Source organism: Phyllobates terribilis, unplaced genomic scaffold, assembly GCF_046119375.1.
Source record: "Phyllobates terribilis strain yellow unplaced genomic scaffold, ASM4611937v1 Scaffold_9__5_contigs__length_417890890, whole genome shotgun sequence".
In the NCBI taxonomy this organism is placed as follows: Eukaryota; Metazoa; Chordata; class Amphibia; order Anura; family Dendrobatidae; genus Phyllobates; species Phyllobates terribilis.
This window is the reverse complement of record NW_027362769.1, coordinates 281,953,300-281,973,394: the sequence shown is the minus strand read 5'-3', so window position 1 is coordinate 281,973,394 and position 20,095 is coordinate 281,953,300. Positions and strand designations below refer to the sequence as shown.

Sequence of the window (20,095 nt, the reverse complement as noted above, 5' to 3'; positions counted from 1 at the left end):
TCTGGGGCGGCTGACGGCTGGTGTTTCTAGCCTGGGAGGGGGCCAATATTCATGGCACCCTTCCTGGGCTATTAAAATCAGCCCCCAGCTGTCTGCCTAGCCTTTGCTAGCTATTAAATTAGGGGGGACCCCACGTTATTTTTTTTGGGGGGTTCCCCATTTTAATAGCTAGTAAAGGCTAGGTATTCAGCTGGGGGCTGATATTAGTTGCCTGGGAAGCTCCGTGGGTATTACCCCCTTCCCAGGCTTCAAACATCTGCCCCAGCCGTCTGCTTAACCTCCGCTAGAGCCTAAAATTAAGGGGAACCCCTCGCCAATTTTTTTTTAAATAAATCCTTTATTTTAACACTAAATGACAAGTACAGTAATCAACACTGTCACTGTACTTCATATATATGTGACTGACATGTTTCTATCTATCTAATCTATGTGTGATTCTCTATTCTTTCTATTCTAAATTGTCGGGTACAGATGCTGAATTGCCGGCCGGCTTTCTTAAAGAGACGGTGCACGAAAACACTAATATTTTTTTAAATAAATCCTTTACACTAAATGACAAGTACAGTAAGCAACACTGTCACAGTACTTCATATATATGTGACTGACATGTTTCTATCTATCTAATCTATGTGTGAAGCTCTATTCTGTCTGTTATAAATTGTCGGGTACCGCTGCTGAATTGCCGGCCGGCTTTCTTAAAGAGACGGTGCATGAAAACACTATTATTTTTTAAAATAAATCCTTTACACTAAATGACAAGTACAGTAAGCAACACTGTCACTGTACTTCATATATATGTGACTGACATGGTTCTATCTACCTAATCTATGTGTGAAGCTCTATTCTTTCTGTTGTAAATTGTCGGGTACCGGTGAATGCCGCTGATGAATTGCCGGCTTTTCATGTCATTCTACATTATTCTTAGTTGTTTTACTTCATGTAGAATTAACCTACAAGGAAAGAAAGGGTTTATTTTCATTCCGATATTTGTGTCCCATTGACTTGCATTGGTTTCCGGTATCGGAATCGGCGATATCCGATACTTTTTGGGTATCGGCCCGATCCAATCCGATACGATATTTCCTGATATCGGAAGGTATCGCTCAACACTACTGATAAGTAAGCTCAGCTCTCCATGAATCCATCCCTTCTTTCCTGCACTATCTTCCAGACATCTTTAATGCCATAATCCTCCACTATCTTTTTAGTAACACTTCTAACAAACACTGCAAGGACTAAATCTTCTCTTCTAGTTCCTTAAAATCGTATGGCTATGTTCACATGCAGCATTTTTGCATCATTTTTTGCTGCTTTTTATGCAGATTAAAAACTGATTTTTACAGTACCAGCAAAAGCTATGAAATTCCAGAAATCTAATGCACATACTTGTTTTTTTCCTGATTCAACATGAGAAACGCAGCGTTTTTTAATTCTGCCGCATGTCCATTCTTTTAGCATTTTTGCAGTGTTTCTTCACCAATAGAAAGCAATGAGAAAGTGAAAAAACTCTGCAAAAGCACAGCAATATAGAAGTGTTTTTGGTGAATAAAACTAACTTTATTAAGGATGCACCTTAGACAAAGCATACATGTAATCTGCACCCCAAAAAGCTGCAAAAAGGCTGCGTGAAAAACTGCAAAAATGCAAGCAAAGGATGTTTTGAATGCAGCTTTTTTACTGCCAAGAGAGCAAATTTTGGCCACAGAAAAAAACGGTAAAAATGTTACCTTTTTGTGCTTTTGGTTTTTCCTCAATTTTTCCCAATAGCCATAATTTTTTTTGTTTTTCTATCAGTATAATGATATGAAGGCTTTTTTCTTGTGGCATGAATTGTAGCTTTGAATAACATGACACCATTCACTTTTCCTTTTAATATACTGAAACATAGGAAGAAAATTCCAAGTAATGGTGAAATGGTGAAAAAATGCAATTCCAGTATTGTTTTTCTTGGGTGTTGTTTTTATAGCATTTATTCTGTGTTAAAAATGATCTGGCAATATGATTTTCCAATTTAGTGTATGATTGCAAAATTAAACATAAGGTTTTCTAATTATTATTTTAGTGGTAAAAAAAATTCAAAACCTTGTAAAAATAAAACAAAAATCCGTGGCCATTGTTTGTGTGGCCATTTTCTGAGTCTCATGGAGCTGTGGGATTTTTTTTTTTGCGCACTTAGCTGATGTTTTTATTGATACCATTATGAGTTACAAACACTACTCACAAAAAGTTAGGGATATTTGGCTTTCTGGTGAAATTTATGGAAAACGTAAAAAGTACACGCTACAGAGATATTTTATAATGAAAGTAGGGCAATTAAGTAGAAGCATGCAATGATGATTTTCTCATCTCAAATGATTTATTGAAACAAAACCCAAGAACAGTGTTGGGTAACCCCCCCCCCACCAAAAAAAAAAATGTTGAAGTCTCAATAACTTGTCATGTGGCCTTGAGCATCAATTACAGCTTGACAACGATGCCTCATGCCGTTCACAAGTTGAGTTAGGCTGTGTGCCCACGATGCGTTTTTCAAGCGTTTACGCTGTGCAATTTCCGCAGCATAAACGCTTGGTAAACCTTCCCCCATGATCTCCAATGCAATTCCCACTTTCAATGCCCATGCTGCGGATTTTTCCGCAGCGTTTATGCTGCGCTCAAAAATCCGCAGCATGTCCATTAATTTTGCGGAATCGTTGCGTTTTCGCCGCCATTGACTTGCATTAGAACGCGCCAATTCCGCAAGACTGCATCTGTACTTGCGTAATTGGCGCGTTCTAATGTGCGGATGGTACCCGGGTGTGGAGGACAGGAGACTCTCCTCCACACCCAGGTACCATAAAAAAAAGAATAAAATAAAAAATAAAGATTATATTCACCTTCCGACGGCCCCCGAACTCCTTCTCTTCGCTTGCCGACAGATCATGTGACGGCAGGTCTTTCAGTACAGCATACTGCGATCTGCCGGCAGCCAGCACAGGAGCGCAACAAGTCTCGAGGGCCATCAGAAGGTAAGTATTAGTTTATTTTTAACCATTCTCTCGGGTCACACTATATAAATCCATGCCGTTTGCATGGATTTATATAGTGTGACCTAGTTGTCACAAGCACTTTCCAAGTGATGCTAATCGCTTGGAAAGCGCTTCTCGACCCGCATGCGGAAATGCCAGTGAAGAACGCTTCATTTCCGCATGTCCCTGGCAGGAAAACGCATGTACATTTCGCATGCGTTTTTTTTGTGCCAGGGAGATGCAGAAACGCTCAGGAAAAAATCCTGAGCATTTCTGCATCGTGGACACATAGCCTTATTGTCATAGGCAGGGCATCCCACTCTTCTTGCAGGGCGGCCCTCTAGTGATTGAGGTTCTGTGGTACAGAGTTACGAGCCTCTACACAGCGACTCAGCTGGTCCCATGGGTTTTATATGGGATTCAGGTCTGGGGAAAGTGCAGGCCACTCCATTTGAGACACGTCAGTCTTCAGCCATTCCCTAATATTGCAGTCTCGATGAGCTGGAGTATTGTTGTCCATCAAGATAAAATTAGGCCTGTGTTGTTCATACAGAGGCACAATGACTGGATTAATGATGTTATTCAAGTAGTAGGGGCTTGTCACTGTACCATTTACAAAGTGTTGGGAGGTTCTGTATTGACTAGAGACACCTGCCCACACTATAACACCACCACCACAGGCTCGTCTGGTTACAACAGTGGCTAATGCATAGCGCTTTCCTTGACATCTCCATCATCTCTGCTCGGTGTGAATCGACTTTCATCAGTGAACAGCTGGTCCCTCTTCCAGTGTAGATGCTCCCTGGCCCATGCAAGATGACGACGCCTGTGCCTGGAGTTGTGTGGCATTCATCATCCCGTTACAAAGGGCACAATGAAGCTGTCATCAGTGTGGGATGTGTCACATTGGCAGGTGTAGACCTTCAGCATGACGGACCATGCATTCCCCGGAGGGGCGTGGCTCAGTGCCTACCAGGTATTCACCAGCCCTCTGATAGTGAGGTGGGACTTGGCTGCCGGCAGATACCAAGCTCCGCTCCGGGGCAGTTCCTTGATGCCACGCTCCACCAAGGAGCCAGATGGTGTGCAGCAAAACTGATGGGAAGGGAAGCACTACTACTAGGGAAAGATAATAGGGGTAACCCATGAAACTTGCCCTTCACGTCCCTAGATGGGTTCTTTCACCCCCTGTGGCAATCATGTTCCTATACCTGTCTTACCCTTAGCACGGCCCTGGCTAGTGTGCGGGGCAGCAGGAACACTAGTGCTACTCTATGATCTAAACACAAAGAGACACAGACAAGGATGAAAGAAATAACAATCGCTCAATGCGCACCCAGACTACAGAAAGGTATAAAGGGAAAGGAAGGATTAGGCAAACCAAAAGGTGATATAAAGAAAAGGAAGACACCAAACAAACTTCCAAAAAGCAATCTCAGGAGACTTTAGGGGACAAACAGAACTGTTTAACCCTTGCAACAAAAGAACAAGGGAAATCTGCACAGCTAACTGGAAAGCAAAGTTGATCCAACCAGTGCAGGTGTGCGTGTATCCAAATGCTGCGATCTTCTGACCCCTGGAATAGAGGAGACCACTCTCTGTTGCGGTATTGCCGTGACAGGATGTGGCCAAAGGACGTCTACTTCTATGCCTTTCTGTGACTCTTCCAGTCTCTCAGTTGCAACCTACTGATGACACTCTGTGACACTCTAAGTTCAGTGTCTAAATCTAGAAGTGGGAAACGGAGTACACAATAGGGTGATTCCCTAAGGAGGGAGAGTAAGAGAGTGCTGGTTACGCAGCTTCTATGAAGGCATGAAGAAAAACAGCTGCTGCTGTCCTGTGGCTGGTGGATAAATCCTCCAGGAGATATTGGATCCAGTTGTATAAGCACGTATGTGGGCTGCGCTACTGGAGTAAATCAATTCTTCAGAAATGATAAGAAAACGTTTTTTTATTCACAATGCATTTTAACGCAGTACTGGAATCTAAATCAAGTGAAAAAAACAAATGTGACAGCGCAGCCCCCCTACGTGTTCATCCAACTGGATCCGCTCTAAGCTCAGTGGCCACTTACGTCTGAGAAGATCCTGCTTGAAGCCTCGCAATGGCGAGGTACTGTTGATAAATTTTAAGGTGTTGTCTTGGTCTCATGATGTCAAAATGTGAACAGTGCGATGAGGACTGTGTAAATACCAATTCTAATTGAACCCTGAAATGTATTTGGCGATTCATAGATCAAACACCTGTTGTGAATTTTGCCATTAAGCTCATTATTAGAGAACAGCAAGATGTGCAAAAAGCACTGAAATGTTAAACATGTGTATTAAAAAGTTTAGAGACGGTCACATTAAGTTCACCTGAAAAGGTTAGAGTGCATTTTAGGATCATCCTGAAATGTCACCAGAAATCCAAATATCCCTAATTTTTTGTGAGTAGTATATGTAACTTAGTGAATAGTCCTGTATAATTTATTGTAATTTATTTGTACACAAAAATATATATTTTTTTTTCTTATAGGTCTTTGGTCCTTTGATCTAACTGTAACTCAGCTTCTTCAAGAAAATGTCATAGAGTCTGAAAGAGGAATAATAAATGGTGTCCAGAATTCCATGAATTATCTTCTCGATCTTCTACATTTCATCATGGTGATCTTGGGACCCAACCCAGAAGCTTTTGGCTTGCTTGTTCTTATCTCAGTGTCATTTGTTGCTATGGGCCACATCATGTATTTCCGATATGCTTATAAAAATCTTGGAGTACAATTATTTATTTGCTCTACTTCAGACCCAAAAACAGTGGCAAGTGATCAGCAACATGGAGATTCTTCCGTTTAAAAGAGCAATAAAGGGGTTTTCCCCTATTTGGACAACCCCTTATTAATTGTAGTAGTGCCCCATAGAAAAATAAGAATAAAACCTTATACTCGCCTCCTGCACCAACACCATTTAAGCATCCACTTACATGACATTGTTATGACACTTAAGTGCTGCAGCTTGTCAGTGGCTCCTGAAGGGATGCAACGCTCACATTTCCCTTTTATGAAACATTTGTGTATGTGGAAAATGTAAGACTGCAGCGCTCATGGCACAACAGTATCATGCAAGCACCATGATACATGGTCGAGTATAAAGTTTCTTTATATTCAGTGGGGCCTAAAAATATGTATGATCTTGTTTTTGTTGCGGGTTTGTTCTTCATTCCTGATATATGGCTCCTTTTCATTGTATATATAACTAGTATTTTCAGCTAAGTCAACATAGTCCTCAGCTCTTTTCTATGGGAGTCTTTGGAGGATCTAACCAGTTAGCTAAAAAAATTAGATTTATATAAAGGGAGGAGGGGGCCAAAACTCAGCAGGAACAGAAGAAAAACAAAACCAGATTTAAAAGAACGGAGACATTTACACCAGGCAAAACATTACATATTTATGGCAAGTGACAGGTCTTCTTTAAGATGGGATTGTCTAAGTAGTGGACATCCGCTTTAGGTTCACTATCCATGTATTATTTTGTAGTGCTGTGTGCGAGTATTCTCTAGATTTTGTCATAGTGTTTGCTTTACAAGTGTCAATTTCATAGAACCACCAAAGATCTAATAATCTACAGTTTCACAACTGTGTTCTGAGTGGGAATTAGTTTCATAGTTTCATGTTCAATTACAGGAAATCACTAGTAAAAATTGTTCAGCTTTATTTTAGTGTTGGATTCCTTTGGAGCATGTTTAAGCGTTAAGCTCATTTCATAGTTTTATTATAGTAATCTTTTATATATAATATAGTATATGTTGTAGAATGTATTGTAGGAAGATTTACAAATTTTAGCTTTTAAGTATAGGTCTGAATGTATGACTTGAGTTACACAACTGTACCTTCCATACCTTGTAATGCTAATGGCAGAATTGTTTTTCTAGTAAGCAGAGCTCCCGGCTGCAATATTATTTCATATTACTAATGCATTGTGCACCTCAGCGTTCATCTAGGGTTACATGTCAACATTCGGCTATGTGCAAGTTCCAATGATTAGTCAGTGTCATTGATACTCTATGGAAAGAAATATGGAACAGGAAAATCTGATCATATTGTCATTTTTCCATAGTGAGAGTTTGAGCGCCTGTCGGTAATCACGTGACCAAACAACTTGTTACTGTAATCTAAGTGAATGGGCTTCTACAGTGCAGTGAACAACACTATACAAATACGTGAAGACTTACTTATCTGAGTAATGTTTTACATTTTGTAGTGGAACCTAAGAGACAGGCTTTTAAATGGAGCAATGTGCATCGAGGTTTGTATCTGGCCAGTTATGACTTCTGTTGCAATCAGAGAATTGGTTTTGGCTAGATAATATACTATGCTATTTGTTATTTGACTATGCTAACAATTACAGTTTGATTCCAGACATATTAACTTTTTATTTTTGTATGGTAAGCTGTCCAACACCAGGACATCTTCATCTGTCACTCAGAAATGGCACAAACAAATATATGATTTTGTGATAGATCCACTGTGACTTCATGCTGTATCATTTTAGTACTATTGTAAATAAATAATACTACTGGGACACCATATTAGTTTTCCTCTCAAATTTTTAATCACATTTTGAAAAAAACAATTTTATGAACAAACACATCAGTGGCTTCCCAATAATATATATGTGTTACATTTCTAGAGACATTTGTAAGCAGCACTGAACCATTTTGTTATAAAATGTCTATTAGAATGGTTCATCAAAAAGTATTAATATATATATTATTTATTTTTTGTTGTATGGAATAGCTGAGCCTGCTGTGCTAATCTATACAAAGACATCCAGTAAAAAAACGTATAACTACAAGTTGCTCAAAAACTTTGCAGCATTTCAATCAGTTTTACACCAGAAAACTACTTCATGAATTGGCCTGTGTGCATATACCAAAAACTCTAAGGTAATAAGGATGAGTGTGACTTTTATTCCTAAAGAGAAGCCTATATGAGTAAGCCTGAGTAAATCACAAATCTCGAAATCAAAATTCATTTTGAAAAAAAAAAAAATGCTAAGAACCAAAAAGCGTGGAAACCCCCTCTCCCTAGCCCTCTCCTCAAAGAATATATATGCGGGTGTGTGTTTATACATAAATATATACAGGTGCATCTCGCTAAATTAGAATATCAAAAAGTTAATTTATTTCAGTTCTTCAATACAAAAAGTGAAACTCGTATATTATATCGAGTCATTACAAACAGAGTGATCTATTTCAAGGGTTTATTTCTGTTAATGTTGATGATTATGGCTTACAGCCAATGAAAACACAAAAGTCATTATCTCAGTAAATTAGAATACTTTATAACAACAGCTTGAAAAATGTTTTTAAAATCCAAAATGTTGGCCTACTGAAATGTATGTTCAGTAAATGCACTCAATACTTGGTCGGGGCTCCTTTTGCATCAATTACTGCATCAATGCGGCGTGGCATGGAGGCGATCAGCCTGTGGTACTGCTGAGGTGTTATGGAAGCCCAGGTTGCTTTGATAGCAGCCTTCAGCTCGTCTGCATTGCTGGGTCTGGTGTCTCTCATCTTCCTCTTGACAATACCCTATAGATTCTCTATGGGGTTAAGGTCAGGCGAGTTTGCTGGCCAATCAAGCACAGTGATACTGTTGTTTTTAAACCAGGTATTGGTACTTTTGGCAGTGTGGACAGGTTCCAAGTCCTGCTGGAGAATGAAATTTCCATCTCCAAAAAGCTTGTCGGCAGAGGGAAGCATGAAGTGCTCTAAAATTTCCTGGTAGACGGCGGCGCTGACTTTGGTCTTGATAAAACACAGTGGACCTACACCAGCAGATGACATGGCTCCCCAAACCATGACTGATTGTGGAAACTTCACACTAAACCTCAAGCAGCTTGGATTGTGTGTCTCCACTCTTCCTCCAGACTCTGGGACCTTGATTTCCAAATGAAAATTGGAACTCTGGGACCTTGTGGAGTGTGTCAATGACTGCCTTCTGGACATCTGTCAAGTCTGCAGTCTTTCCCATGATTATGGAGCCTACTGAAACAGTCTAAGAGACCTTTTTAAATACTTAGGAAGCCTTTGCAGGTGTTTTTTGTTAATCATTGTAATTTACTAATATAATGACTTTTGTGTTTTCTTTGGCTGTAAGCCATAATCATCAACATTAACAGAAATAAACACTTGAAATAGATCACTCTGTTTGTAATGTGTAGCGCCGGCGTCCCTGCCCTCTGCTAGGCAGGGACGCTGTTCCCCTCACCCCTCTGCTCCGAGCCCGGCGTCCTCCTCCCGCTCTGCTGGCAGCGCACGCTCCTTCCCGGCCACTGTGCTTAGGGCGCGCGCGCTCCCTCCCTCTTAAAGGGGCCGCGCGCGCCGTCCTAAGGAGTCCCCGGCCAATGGCCGGAGGACTTCACCATATATAAGGCACCTCCTCCAAAATGGAGGTGCCCGAGCAATGTTGTTGCACTGTTCACTACTCTGCTTCAGCCCTCAGGTCCCGTTGCCAGTTACCTGCCAGATTCCTGCCAGTTTGCTGTCTGATCCCTGCCTGATATTCTGCTTACCTGCCTGCTAGCCTGAGGTCCGACGGTCTGCCTACCGACTCCTGTCAGTCTGTCTAAGGACCAGCTTGCCCGCTCACCTGGGAGCGCTCCTCTGCTACCTGCCTGCTAGCCTGAGGTCCGACGGTCTGCCCTCCAACTCCTATCAGTCTGTCTATGGACCAGCTTGCCCGCTCACCTGGGAGCGCACACCTGTTACCTGCCTGCTAGCCTACCTGGAGGCTCCGCCGTCACGTGCTGTGACCACCTGCCATTCCAGAGACTCCTGCCCGCTCACCTGGGAGCGCACACCTGTTACCTGCCTGCTAGCCTACCTGGAGGCTCCGCCGTCACGTGCTGTGACCACCTGCCATTCCAGAGACTCTCGCTTGCTCACCTGGGAGCACACATCTACCATCTGCCTGCTAGCCTACCTGGAGGCTCTGCCATCACAGGTTGTACCTACCCTTTACCCAGAGACTGCCCCGGTCACTTGCCGTGACCTCCTGCCCGTTCATCCAGAGACTGCCCCGGTCACTTGCCGTGACCTCCTGCCCGTTCATCCAGAGACTGCCCCGGTCACTTGCCGTGATCTCCTGCCCGTTCATCCAGAGACTGCCCCGGTCACTTGCCGTGACCTCCAGCCCGTTCACTCAGAGACTGTCCCGGTCACCTGCTGTGACTGCCTGCCCGTCTTCCCTGGTCGCCACCCGCTCCCTTACAAGGACTGCCCCCTTGTATAGTAGCTCAGAGGTTCCGCCTCCCAGACCCGTTACAGTTTGCTCGGGCCATGGAACCCGGTGGCACCCAAGCTCCCTCACTCTCGGACCTGTGTCATGAACTGTCCCGTCATAGGTCCCAACAGGAGTCCATCCTGGGTCACCTGCGGAATGTAAATACTCGCCTGGACACTCTGACTGCTCCACCAGCAACCACCGCCAGAGCCATGACTCGCAATCCGGCAGCTCCGCTGCCCACCAATACTATGGTATCCTACCCCGGACCCCGGCTTTCCGCACCTCCTCGCTTCGGAGGCGACTCCGCTCAGGCTCGGGGCTTTATAAATCAGTGCACCCTGCACTTTGAACTCCTGTCCCACCAGTTTAACTCCGACCGGGCCAAAATTGCCTTCATCATGTCCCATCTCACCGGGGAGGCCCTGGCCTGGCTAAATCCTCTATGGGAGAGAGGAGACCCCCTGGTGTCCGACTTGCCTGCCTTTCTCACGGCTTTCCGGAAAGTCTTCGACGAACCTGGACGGAAGACCTCATCGGCATCATCTCTACTACGCCTCCATCAGGGAAGTCTCACCGTGGGCCAATATGCCATACGGTTCCGTACCCTTGCCTCGGAGCTGGCCTGGGATAACGACGCTCTGGTATCTGTCTTCTGGGAGGGTCTGTCCGGCCGTATTAAAGATTAACTTGCCGGTCGAGACATTCCTACCACTCTCGATGACCTAATAACTCTTGCCACCCGGATTGACCTACGGTTCCAGGAGCGTGCCAAAGAAGTCACCCGTGAGAGGAGGTTTCCACATCTAGCTCCTACTTTTCAGAAATCCGTCACTTCCTCCGTTTCTCCCCAGGTACACTCTCCTGAGCCTATGCAGGTCGACCAGACCAAGATGGTCAAAACCCGTCAGGACTTACGCCGTGCCGAGGGGAGCTGCTTCTACTGTGGCAGTAAGGAGCACCGGATCCGTACCTGCCCGGAGAGGTCGGGAAACGCCTGTGTCTAGGTTCGCTCAGAGAGGTCGACCTAGACAAGAATAAATCCTCTCCATCTCTGCTGCTGTCAGTCTCAATTATCTGCGGGGAGAATCGTTATTTCGAACTAGCCCAACTTGACTCTGGAGCGGCCGGGAATCTTATTTCACAGGCCCTGGTAGAAAAATACCGCATTCCCACCAAACCTCTGGCTATACCATTATCTGTCGCTGCTGTGGATGGGGGCCTCTTACCACGTCCCATCCAACTCATCACCGAATCCGTAACTCTGCAGGTGGGAATGCTGCATTCTGAGAGCATCTCTTTTCATGTTCTGCCTGGACTCTCTCACGCCCTCTTACTAGGTCTACCTTGGCTCCAGAGACACGCACCCGTGCTTGACTGGCAGACCGGAGAAGTCCTTCGCTGGGGACAGGACTGTCATAAGACTTGTTTGGTTCCTGTTCATCCCGCCCGTCCTTCTCCTACCCCAACTAATCTACCTGGACTTCCGATTCCCTATTGGTCATTTGCTGATGTCTTTAATAAAAAGGAGGCAGAGACATTACCCCCTCATAGACCATACGACTGTCCTATCGACCTGTTACCCGGTACTACGCCTCCCCGTGGGCGTATTTACCCATTGTCCGCTGCTGAGACCCGGTCGATGTCCGAATATATTGAGGAGAATTTGGCCAGGGGATTCATCCGGAAATCTACCTCCCCGGCGGGAGCAGGCTTCTTTTTCGTAAAAAAGAAGGACGGCTCTCTCCGTCCCTGTATAGACTATAGAGGCCTTAACCAGATCACGGTGAAGAATAAGTACCCCCTTCCGCTCATTCCAGAATTGTTTGATCGTCTGAGGGGGGCTAGAATCTTCACCAAACTGAACCTCCGTGGGGCGTACAACCTGGTCCGTATCCGTCAAGGGGATGAATGGAAGACTGCATTCAACACCCGGGACGGCCACTATGAATATCTGGTAATGCCCTTTGGTCTCTGTAACGCTCCTGCCGTCTTTCAAGAGTTGGTCAATGACATCTTCCGGGACCTTCTCTACTCCTGCGTAGTGGTGTACCTGGACGACATCTTGGTCTTCTCTCCGGATCTCCAGACTCACCGGAGAGACGTTCGTCAGGTCCTGCTCAGGCTCAGGCAGAATCACCTCTTCGCTAAATATGAGAAGTGCCTCTTTGAGCAGACCTCGCTTCCGTTTTTGGGCTACATTATTTCTCAGACCGGCCTTCGAATGGATCCAGAGAAACTGTCTGCCATCGAGAAATGGCCCCGACCGGAGGGGTTGAAGGCCATTCAGCGGTTCCTGGGCTTCGCCAACTACTACCGCCTCTTCATTCCGCACTTCTCTTCCCGGACTGCCCCAATTTCCGCGCTCACCCGTAAGGGCACTAATCCCAGAGAGTGGCCGCCCGAAGCAGAGGAGGCCTTTCTTTCCTTAAAACAGGCCTTCTCTTCCGCCCCGGTGCTGCATCGCCCAGATGGCAACAAGCAGTTCTTCCTGGAGGTTGACGCCTCCTCCTCTGGAGCCGGAGCGGTACTTACCCAAAAATCATCTTCCGGGAGAATGGTAACTTGTGGCTTCTTCTCCAAACTCTTCTCCTCTTCTGAGCGCAACTATTCCATAGGAGATCGAGAGTTATTGGCCATCAAGCTGGCATTGGAGGAGTGGCGTTACCTGCTCGAAGGGGCTCTTCACCCGGTAATAATTTACACTGACCACAAGAACTTGGCTTACCTCCAGCATGCCCAGAGACTTAACCCGCGCCAAGCTCGGTGGTCCTTGTTTTTTGCTCGCTTTGATTTTATTCTTCATTTTCGCCCGGCTGACAAAAACATCAAGGCGGACGCCTTGTCCCGATCCTTTCTGGTGTCTGATCTCGAGGAGGAACCGAAACACATCATCGATCCCGCCAGAGTAATGCAGGTGGCTCCCGTGAGTCTAAATCGTCTCCCTCCCGGTAAGACGTTCGTATCAGTACCTGATCGGGAGAAGATCCTACACTGGGGTCACTCGTCTAAACTAGCTGGCCACGCCGGTCAGAAAAAGACCCTCCAGCTTATTACCCGGCACTACTGGTGGCCTACCCTGCACAAGGACGTAATAGACTTTGTTTCTGCCTGTGTGTCCTGCGCCCGCAACAAGGTTCCGAGACATCTGCCAGCCGGTCGCCTCCTTCCGCTCCCAGTACCTGCTGCCCCCTGGCAGCATATAGCAATGGACTTTATAACTGATCTTCCCGTCTCTGCCGGTTGTACGGTCATTTGGGTGGTCGCTGACCGCTTTTCCAAGATGGCTCATTTCGTTCCCCTGCCAGGCCTCCCGTCTGCACCCGAGCTGGCTAAAGACTTTATCCGCCACATCTTCCGTCTTCATGGCCTGCCCCTCCACATCGTGTTGGATCGTGGGGTACAGTTCACTTCACACTTCTGGAGAGTCACTTGTAAACTGCTAGACGTCACCCTGGACTTCTCCTCCGCTTACCACCCACAGTCTAATGGTCAAGTGGAGCGGATCAATCAGAACCTGACCAGTTACCCCCGGCACTTTGTTAATGCCCACCATTCAGACTGGGTGGATCTCCTGCCATGGGCCGAATTTTCTTACAACAATCACGAGAGCGAATCTTCCTCCAAATCCCCGTTTTTTGTTGTCTTCGGTCAGCATCCTCGGATCCCATTTCCCGTCTCCACCTCGGTGGACAATCCGGCTGCGGAATCTCTTGTTAACAAATTTTCCTCCATATGGGAGAGTACCCGATCCGCACTCCTTCTGTCATCCGAGCGTATGAAAAGACATGCTGACAAAAAACGTCTGGATCCTCCTCAATTCCGTCCAGGGGATAAGGTCTGGCTCTCGTCCAAGTATGTCCGGCTCAAGATTCCTTCCTATAAGTTAGGGCCTCGGTTCATCGGTCCTCTGGAGGTCATCAGTCAGATCAACCCGGTGGCCTATAAGTTGAAACTCCCGGCCAACTTGCGGATCCCTAACTCCTTCCATGTATCTCTCCTCAAACCTGTGGTACTTAACTCTTTTTCCAAGTCTACAGGTACGCCTCCTGCTCCGGTTTCCGCTGAAAACGAATTTGAGGTAGAGAACATTCTGGCCACCAAAAGGGTAAGAGGGAAGACCTTTTTTCTAGTAGATTGGAAGGGGTTTGGTCCTGAAGAGAGAACGTGGGAGCCCCGGGAGAACATCCATGCCCCTCTCATCCTAGCTAAATTTCTCTCTGGCCTAAAAAAGGGGGGGCCTAAAGGGGGGGTACTGTAGCGCCGGCGTCTCTGCCCTCTGCTAGGCAGGGACGCTGTTCTCCTCACCCCTCTGCTCCGAGCCCGGCGTCCTCCTCCCGCTCTGCTGGCAGCGCGCGCTCCTTCCCGGCCATTGTGCTTAGGGCGCGCGCGCTCCCTCCCTCTTGAAGGGGCCGCGCGCGCCGTCCTAAGGAGTCCCCGGCCAATGGCCGGAGGACTTCACCATATATAAGGCACCTCCTCCAAAATGGAGGTGCCCGAGCAATGTTGTTGCACTGTTCACTACTCTGCTTCAGCCCTCAGGTCCCGTTGCCAGTTACCTGCCAGATTCCTGCCAGTTTGCTGTCTGATCCCTGCCTGATATTCTGCTTACCTGCCTGCTAGCCTGAGGTCCGACGGTCTGCCTACCGACTCCTGTCAGTCTGTCTAAGGACCAGCTTGCCCGCTCACCTGGGAGCGCTCCTCTGCTACCTGCCTGCTAGCCTGAGGTCCGACGGTCTGCCCTCCAACTCCTGTCAGTCTGTCTATGGACCAGCTTGCCCGCTCACCTGGGAGCGCACACCTGTTACCTGCCTGCTAGCCTACCTGGAGGCTCCGCCGTCACGTGCTGTGACCACCTGCCATTCCAGAGACTCCTGCCCGCTCACCTGGGAGCGCACACCTGTTACCTGCCTGCTAGCCTACCTGGAGGCTCCGCCGTCACGTGCTGTGACCACCTGCCATTCCAGAGACTCCTGCCCGCTCACCTGGGAGCGCACACCTGTTACCTGCCTGCTAGCCTACCTGGAGGCTCCGCCGTCACGTGCTGTGACCACCTGCCATTCCAGAGACTCCTGCCCGCTCACCTGGGAGCGCACACCTGTTACCTGCCTGCTAGCCTACCTGGAGGCTCCGCCGTCACGTGCTGTGACCACCTGCCATTCCAGAGACTCTCGCTTGCTCACCTGGGAGTACACATCTACCATCTGCCTGCTAGCCTACCTGGGGGCTCTGCCATCACAGGTCGTACCTACCCTTTACCCAGAGACTGCCCCGGTCACTTGCCGTGACCTCCTGCCCGTTCATCCAGAGACTGCCCCGGTCACTTGCCGTGACCTCCTGCCCGTTCATCCAGAGACTGCCCCGGTCACTTGCCGTGATCTCCTGCCCGTTCATCCAGAGACTGCCCCGGTCACTTGCCGTGACCTCCAGCCCGTTCACTCAGAGACTGTCCCGGTCACCTGCTGTGACTGCCTGCCCGTCTTCCCTGGTCGCCACCCGCTCCCTTACAAGGACCGCCCCCTTGTATAGTAGCTCAGAGGTTCCGCCTCCCAGACCCGTTACATAATGACTCTATATAATATATGAGTTTCACTTTTTGTATTGAAGAACTGAAATAAATTAACTTTTTGATGATATTCTAATTTAGTGAGATGCACCTTTACATAATATAACGTATTTTACGTACTGTAAGACGCATTGAACCATAAGACTGGGGAGGAAAATAAGAATGTTTTTTTTTAATAATGGTCTTATAGTTCACTTTTATGGTAGCTTACTGGAGAATGGGGCTGCGATGGAGCGGGATCCCAGGAGGCACCGGTGCTGCAGCAGGAAGCTGACGGCGGTGGCAGGAGTGGGGCGATGCTGCGGGCCCCGGGCTGAGAAGAGGGGGTGAGGCTGCGACGAGAGCAGAGATCTCAATCTGCGCATGCACCGCCTCTAGCAGCCATTTTCCCGAAGTTCACCGCAGTGAAAATGATGGGAAGAGCGGGGACTCCAGACATTTTCTGAAAGCCTGGAACGCGCCGCAGCCTCGCACCGCTGAACACCCCCTCCTCCCAGCCCAGTGCCTGCAGCATCGCCCCACTCGTGTCGCTACCGCCAGCTTCCTGCAGCTGCGACCCTGCCTCCTGGGACCAGGCTCCACCGCAACCGGTCCCCCCTCCCCGATAAGCTACTTTCAGATTATATTATATATTTTAGGGGAAAAAAGTGCGTCTTATAATCCGAAAAATACGGTATATGAAATATAGGGCATTAAAAAGACAAAAACTCTGAAGCTACTATAAAAAAGACCTAGTGTATGGGCATCTTTGACTGCTTTTTTGGTGTCTGCCTCAAATTACTAGATGCTGCCGAAAATGTTGTCCAGAAGAGCACAAAGTGACTCCATTTGTTTCATTAAAGCCAATAACCCCATTTACCGATATATCGTATCCGGTATGTTATGGCTTCAGACATAAACCCTGACACAGACACTGACGTGTGGGCTTAAGCATGATGTGTACATAGTCTAACTTTCCTGTAGTTTAACAGTCACATATGTTTGTATAGATAAGGAGAAAATGAGCAGTCAAGAGGACAGAAAAGGGACTATACTGCATCAGTTCCTGGATATCTGGACTCCCATTGATCTTTGCTGCCATAAAGCGCACACACTCAGGATTGTTTGTAGAGACAATGCAAAAATTAAGAAGGCAATAATAAAAATGTACAGTAAATGCTGCAACATTTTTAAAAGGAAAGTAAAACCTGTAATGGGAAGTGAGCGTGCACAGTGGGAAAACCCTGATGGAGGAGAGTCGATAATTGGTGGTGGAGGAGGTTATATGAATCACACCCACTGTATGAGTATAGCATACCAGCTGCTGCTGCCCCGTGACTGGGGCAGGAAATCTACCAGAAGAACTTAACCAAAGGTGAATAAAAGCATGTTAAAAACAGGCTGCACTGCTGTAAAAAACCTTCTCTTGCCGTAGTTAATGAGAAGGTTTTTATTGTCGCTACGTGTTTCAACTCCGTACTGGTGTCTTTTTCAAGTGAAAAGCCAACCTTTTATTGGGCTGGAAGTAGATTGTAGCGGATATAAAATTAAGAAAAAATTGGATCGTTTGGACTGACTTGTGGTTTTGTGCGTAATCCAGCTATTTAAAAAGTGGTGAAGAATTAAAAAAACTGACTATATGGAGTGACACAGCATGGACAGAAGTTTTTTCCCAAGAAGAATGTGCAATAAAAAAAGATGGGTGTGAAAGGGAAGACTTGAAATGAAAATGTATGAAAACTTTGAAATGAGATTGTATTTTGTACGTGATCTGGACGCCAAAATAGTGGTGAAGAATAAGTTGTGGGTGACATATTCTAGTAAACGAATGGAAGTATTTTACCAGGAAAGAATAAGTGGAAAAAAAGATGTGATCTGTAAAATGAAAGGTTAGGTGAGGAGGAAGGGAAATAAAAATGAATGAAATAGAGGAGTGTGTAAAAAGAGAACCCAAAGAATAAAGTTAGAAAACAAGGATTTGGTAAAATAAGAAGGGGAAGTGTTGAAGAAAGTGCAATTGCAGCTAAAGAAAAAGAGGAACGAAAATTTGTTTTGGAAAAATAGAAAAGTAGACTAAATCTTTGAATTGAAAAAGAGGTAGCGGTAAAAATAGGTAGAAAAAGGGAGTATAATTGTCACGCCAGGTGTGAGTACAACACAGAGAGTCACGCTAGGTTTGAGTGCTACACAGAGGAGAAAGGGAAAGGGAGCCCAGACACTAGGGAAAGGGGGAAGAGGTGACCTCCTAATCTGGACTAGCGTCACCCTGTCTCCCCCTAATGTCCCTATACAGCCTCCGCAGCTGTCGCCGATCACGTGCCTCGCCCTACTATCCCTGGCGTAAGGCTATAGCTGGAGGTGGAAGGAAATGAGCACTAGTCAACCTTCGCTAGCACTCTAAAGACAAAATGGGAACACAACACAGGGGAACAACAACTCAGTTTTAGAAGAACTCCAACAGGGCACACGGCCTCAAGACTCCAGAGAGGATGTGATTCTGCTTCAGCCAAGTTCCAAGTAGAAATGAGTATAACCGGCGACGCCCACCTAGACACACCAGGTATATATACACCCAGACTAAAGGGAGGTAGTCGCTGGGTCCTAAACACAGCCTCCTATCTAGGCAGCTGTCTGCATTGCCAAACATGGAGATCTCCTGCACACCTCAGGGTGACTGTCTGTCACCAATGACACACCCGTGACAATAGTTGATGTAAAGCGTTTGAGGTATACGAATGAGAAAACGGTGTATTGTTACTCAAGGAAGGGGAATAAATCAGGATAAATAAGACAAATAGACATGAAAATAGTAAATAAAATATCAAACAAGTCTTATTAAAACTTGAAGGTGCGGAATAGATCCTTAATTATTGCACCAAGCCTGATGAACCTTAAAGGGGTTGTCCACTACTAGGACAACCCCTTCTTGATCTAAATGTTTGGCCCCAATAAAATAAAAAAGCTTATTCTCACTTCCCGTGTTGGCACCGTTCCAGCGGTGTCAGCACTCGCGGTCCCGGGGCTCCCATGCGGTTGTTGTGACACATGAGCCAGGCTCCCAGTCAGCGCTTGCGTAATTGTCCCGCCTTCTGTGAAATTGAACATGAAGAGGAAGTCTGAGCTTCAGCTACTCACTTACCTTATTTTTTGGACTATAAGACACACCCCAAATTTTGGGGTGGAAAATAGAAAAAAAACATTTTTTTTAAGATGAGCGTCCATCTTATAGCTTGAATAGGTACAGTATATAGGTATCTTACCTGGGGGGCGGTGGAGCGAGGATCACAGGAGGCAGGATCCCTCAGGAAGCCAGCGGCTGCAGCAGAAGTGAGATGCTGTGGATCCTGGGGCCCTTAGCCTGGCTGGTTCCTGTGCTGGGGCCTGTGGCTGATGCCGAGGCCTGGGGCTGAGGTGGGGCCTGTGGCTGATGCCGAGGCCTGGGGCTGAGGTGGGGCCTGTGGCTGATGCCGAGGCTTGGGGCTGAGGCGGGGCCTGTGGCTGATGCCGGGGCCTGTGGCTGATGCCGGGGCCTGTGGCTGAGACCGGGGCCTGTGGCAGATGCCAGGGCCTGTGGCTGGGGCTGAGGCCTCTGGCTGGGGCTGGAGCCCAGGGCGGGGCTTCTGGCTGAGGCTGGGGCCTGTACCGGGCTGTGGTCGGCGTCGCTCGGCGAAGCAGATCGGCCTGCGCAGGTTTCCGTTGTGCGCAGCCATCTTCCTAAAGCTGTGACCTACAGGAATATGGCCGTCGGAACTCCTGGTCTGCACATGCGCCGGCTTGGGTGGCCATTTTCCTGTAGATCACAGCTCTAGGAAGATGGCCGCCCACACCGGAAAGCTGCGCAGTCCGCTCTGCTTCGCCGCTCACAGCCCGACACCAGCCCCAGTACCGGCCAGGCACAGGTCCTGGCCCCAGCCGCTTTGCCTCACTTTTGCTGCCGCTACCACCACCGTGTTCCTGAAGGAGGGAGGACCCTGCAATCCCGCTTCACCACCACCACAGGTAACGTTCAGACCATAAGACGCACCCCCCATTTTCCTCCCAAATTTGGGGGAAAAAAAGTGCGTCTTATGGTCCGAAAAATACAGTACTTCCTCTTCATGTTCAATTTGTACGAAGACGGGGACAGTGACACCAGCACTGACTGGGCTGTCTGGCTCACGTGTCACAACAACCGCACAGGACCGCTGGAATGGCGCAAGCATGGAAGGTGAGTATAATCTTTTTTATATTATCGGGGCCAAGCGTGAGGTATGACAAGGAGTTGTCCAAGTAGTGGAC

The 20,095-nt window shown here is 47.1% G+C and overlaps 1 protein-coding gene across 1 annotated transcript in view; it reads left to right on the top strand.

Moving 5' to 3' along the window:
• The window catches only part of SLC40A1 (solute carrier family 40 member 1), a 145,134-nt gene extending 137,562 nt beyond the window's left edge, over positions 1-7,572 (top strand). Inside the window, exon 8 of the mRNA XM_073647838.1 lies at positions 5,526-7,572. Within this exon, the coding sequence (XP_073503939.1) occupies positions 5,526-5,842 (317 nt within the window). The 3' untranslated portion in view covers positions 5,843-7,572. The remainder of the gene's footprint in view (positions 1-5,525) is intronic.
• Positions 7,573-20,095: the final 12,523 nt, after the last annotated feature.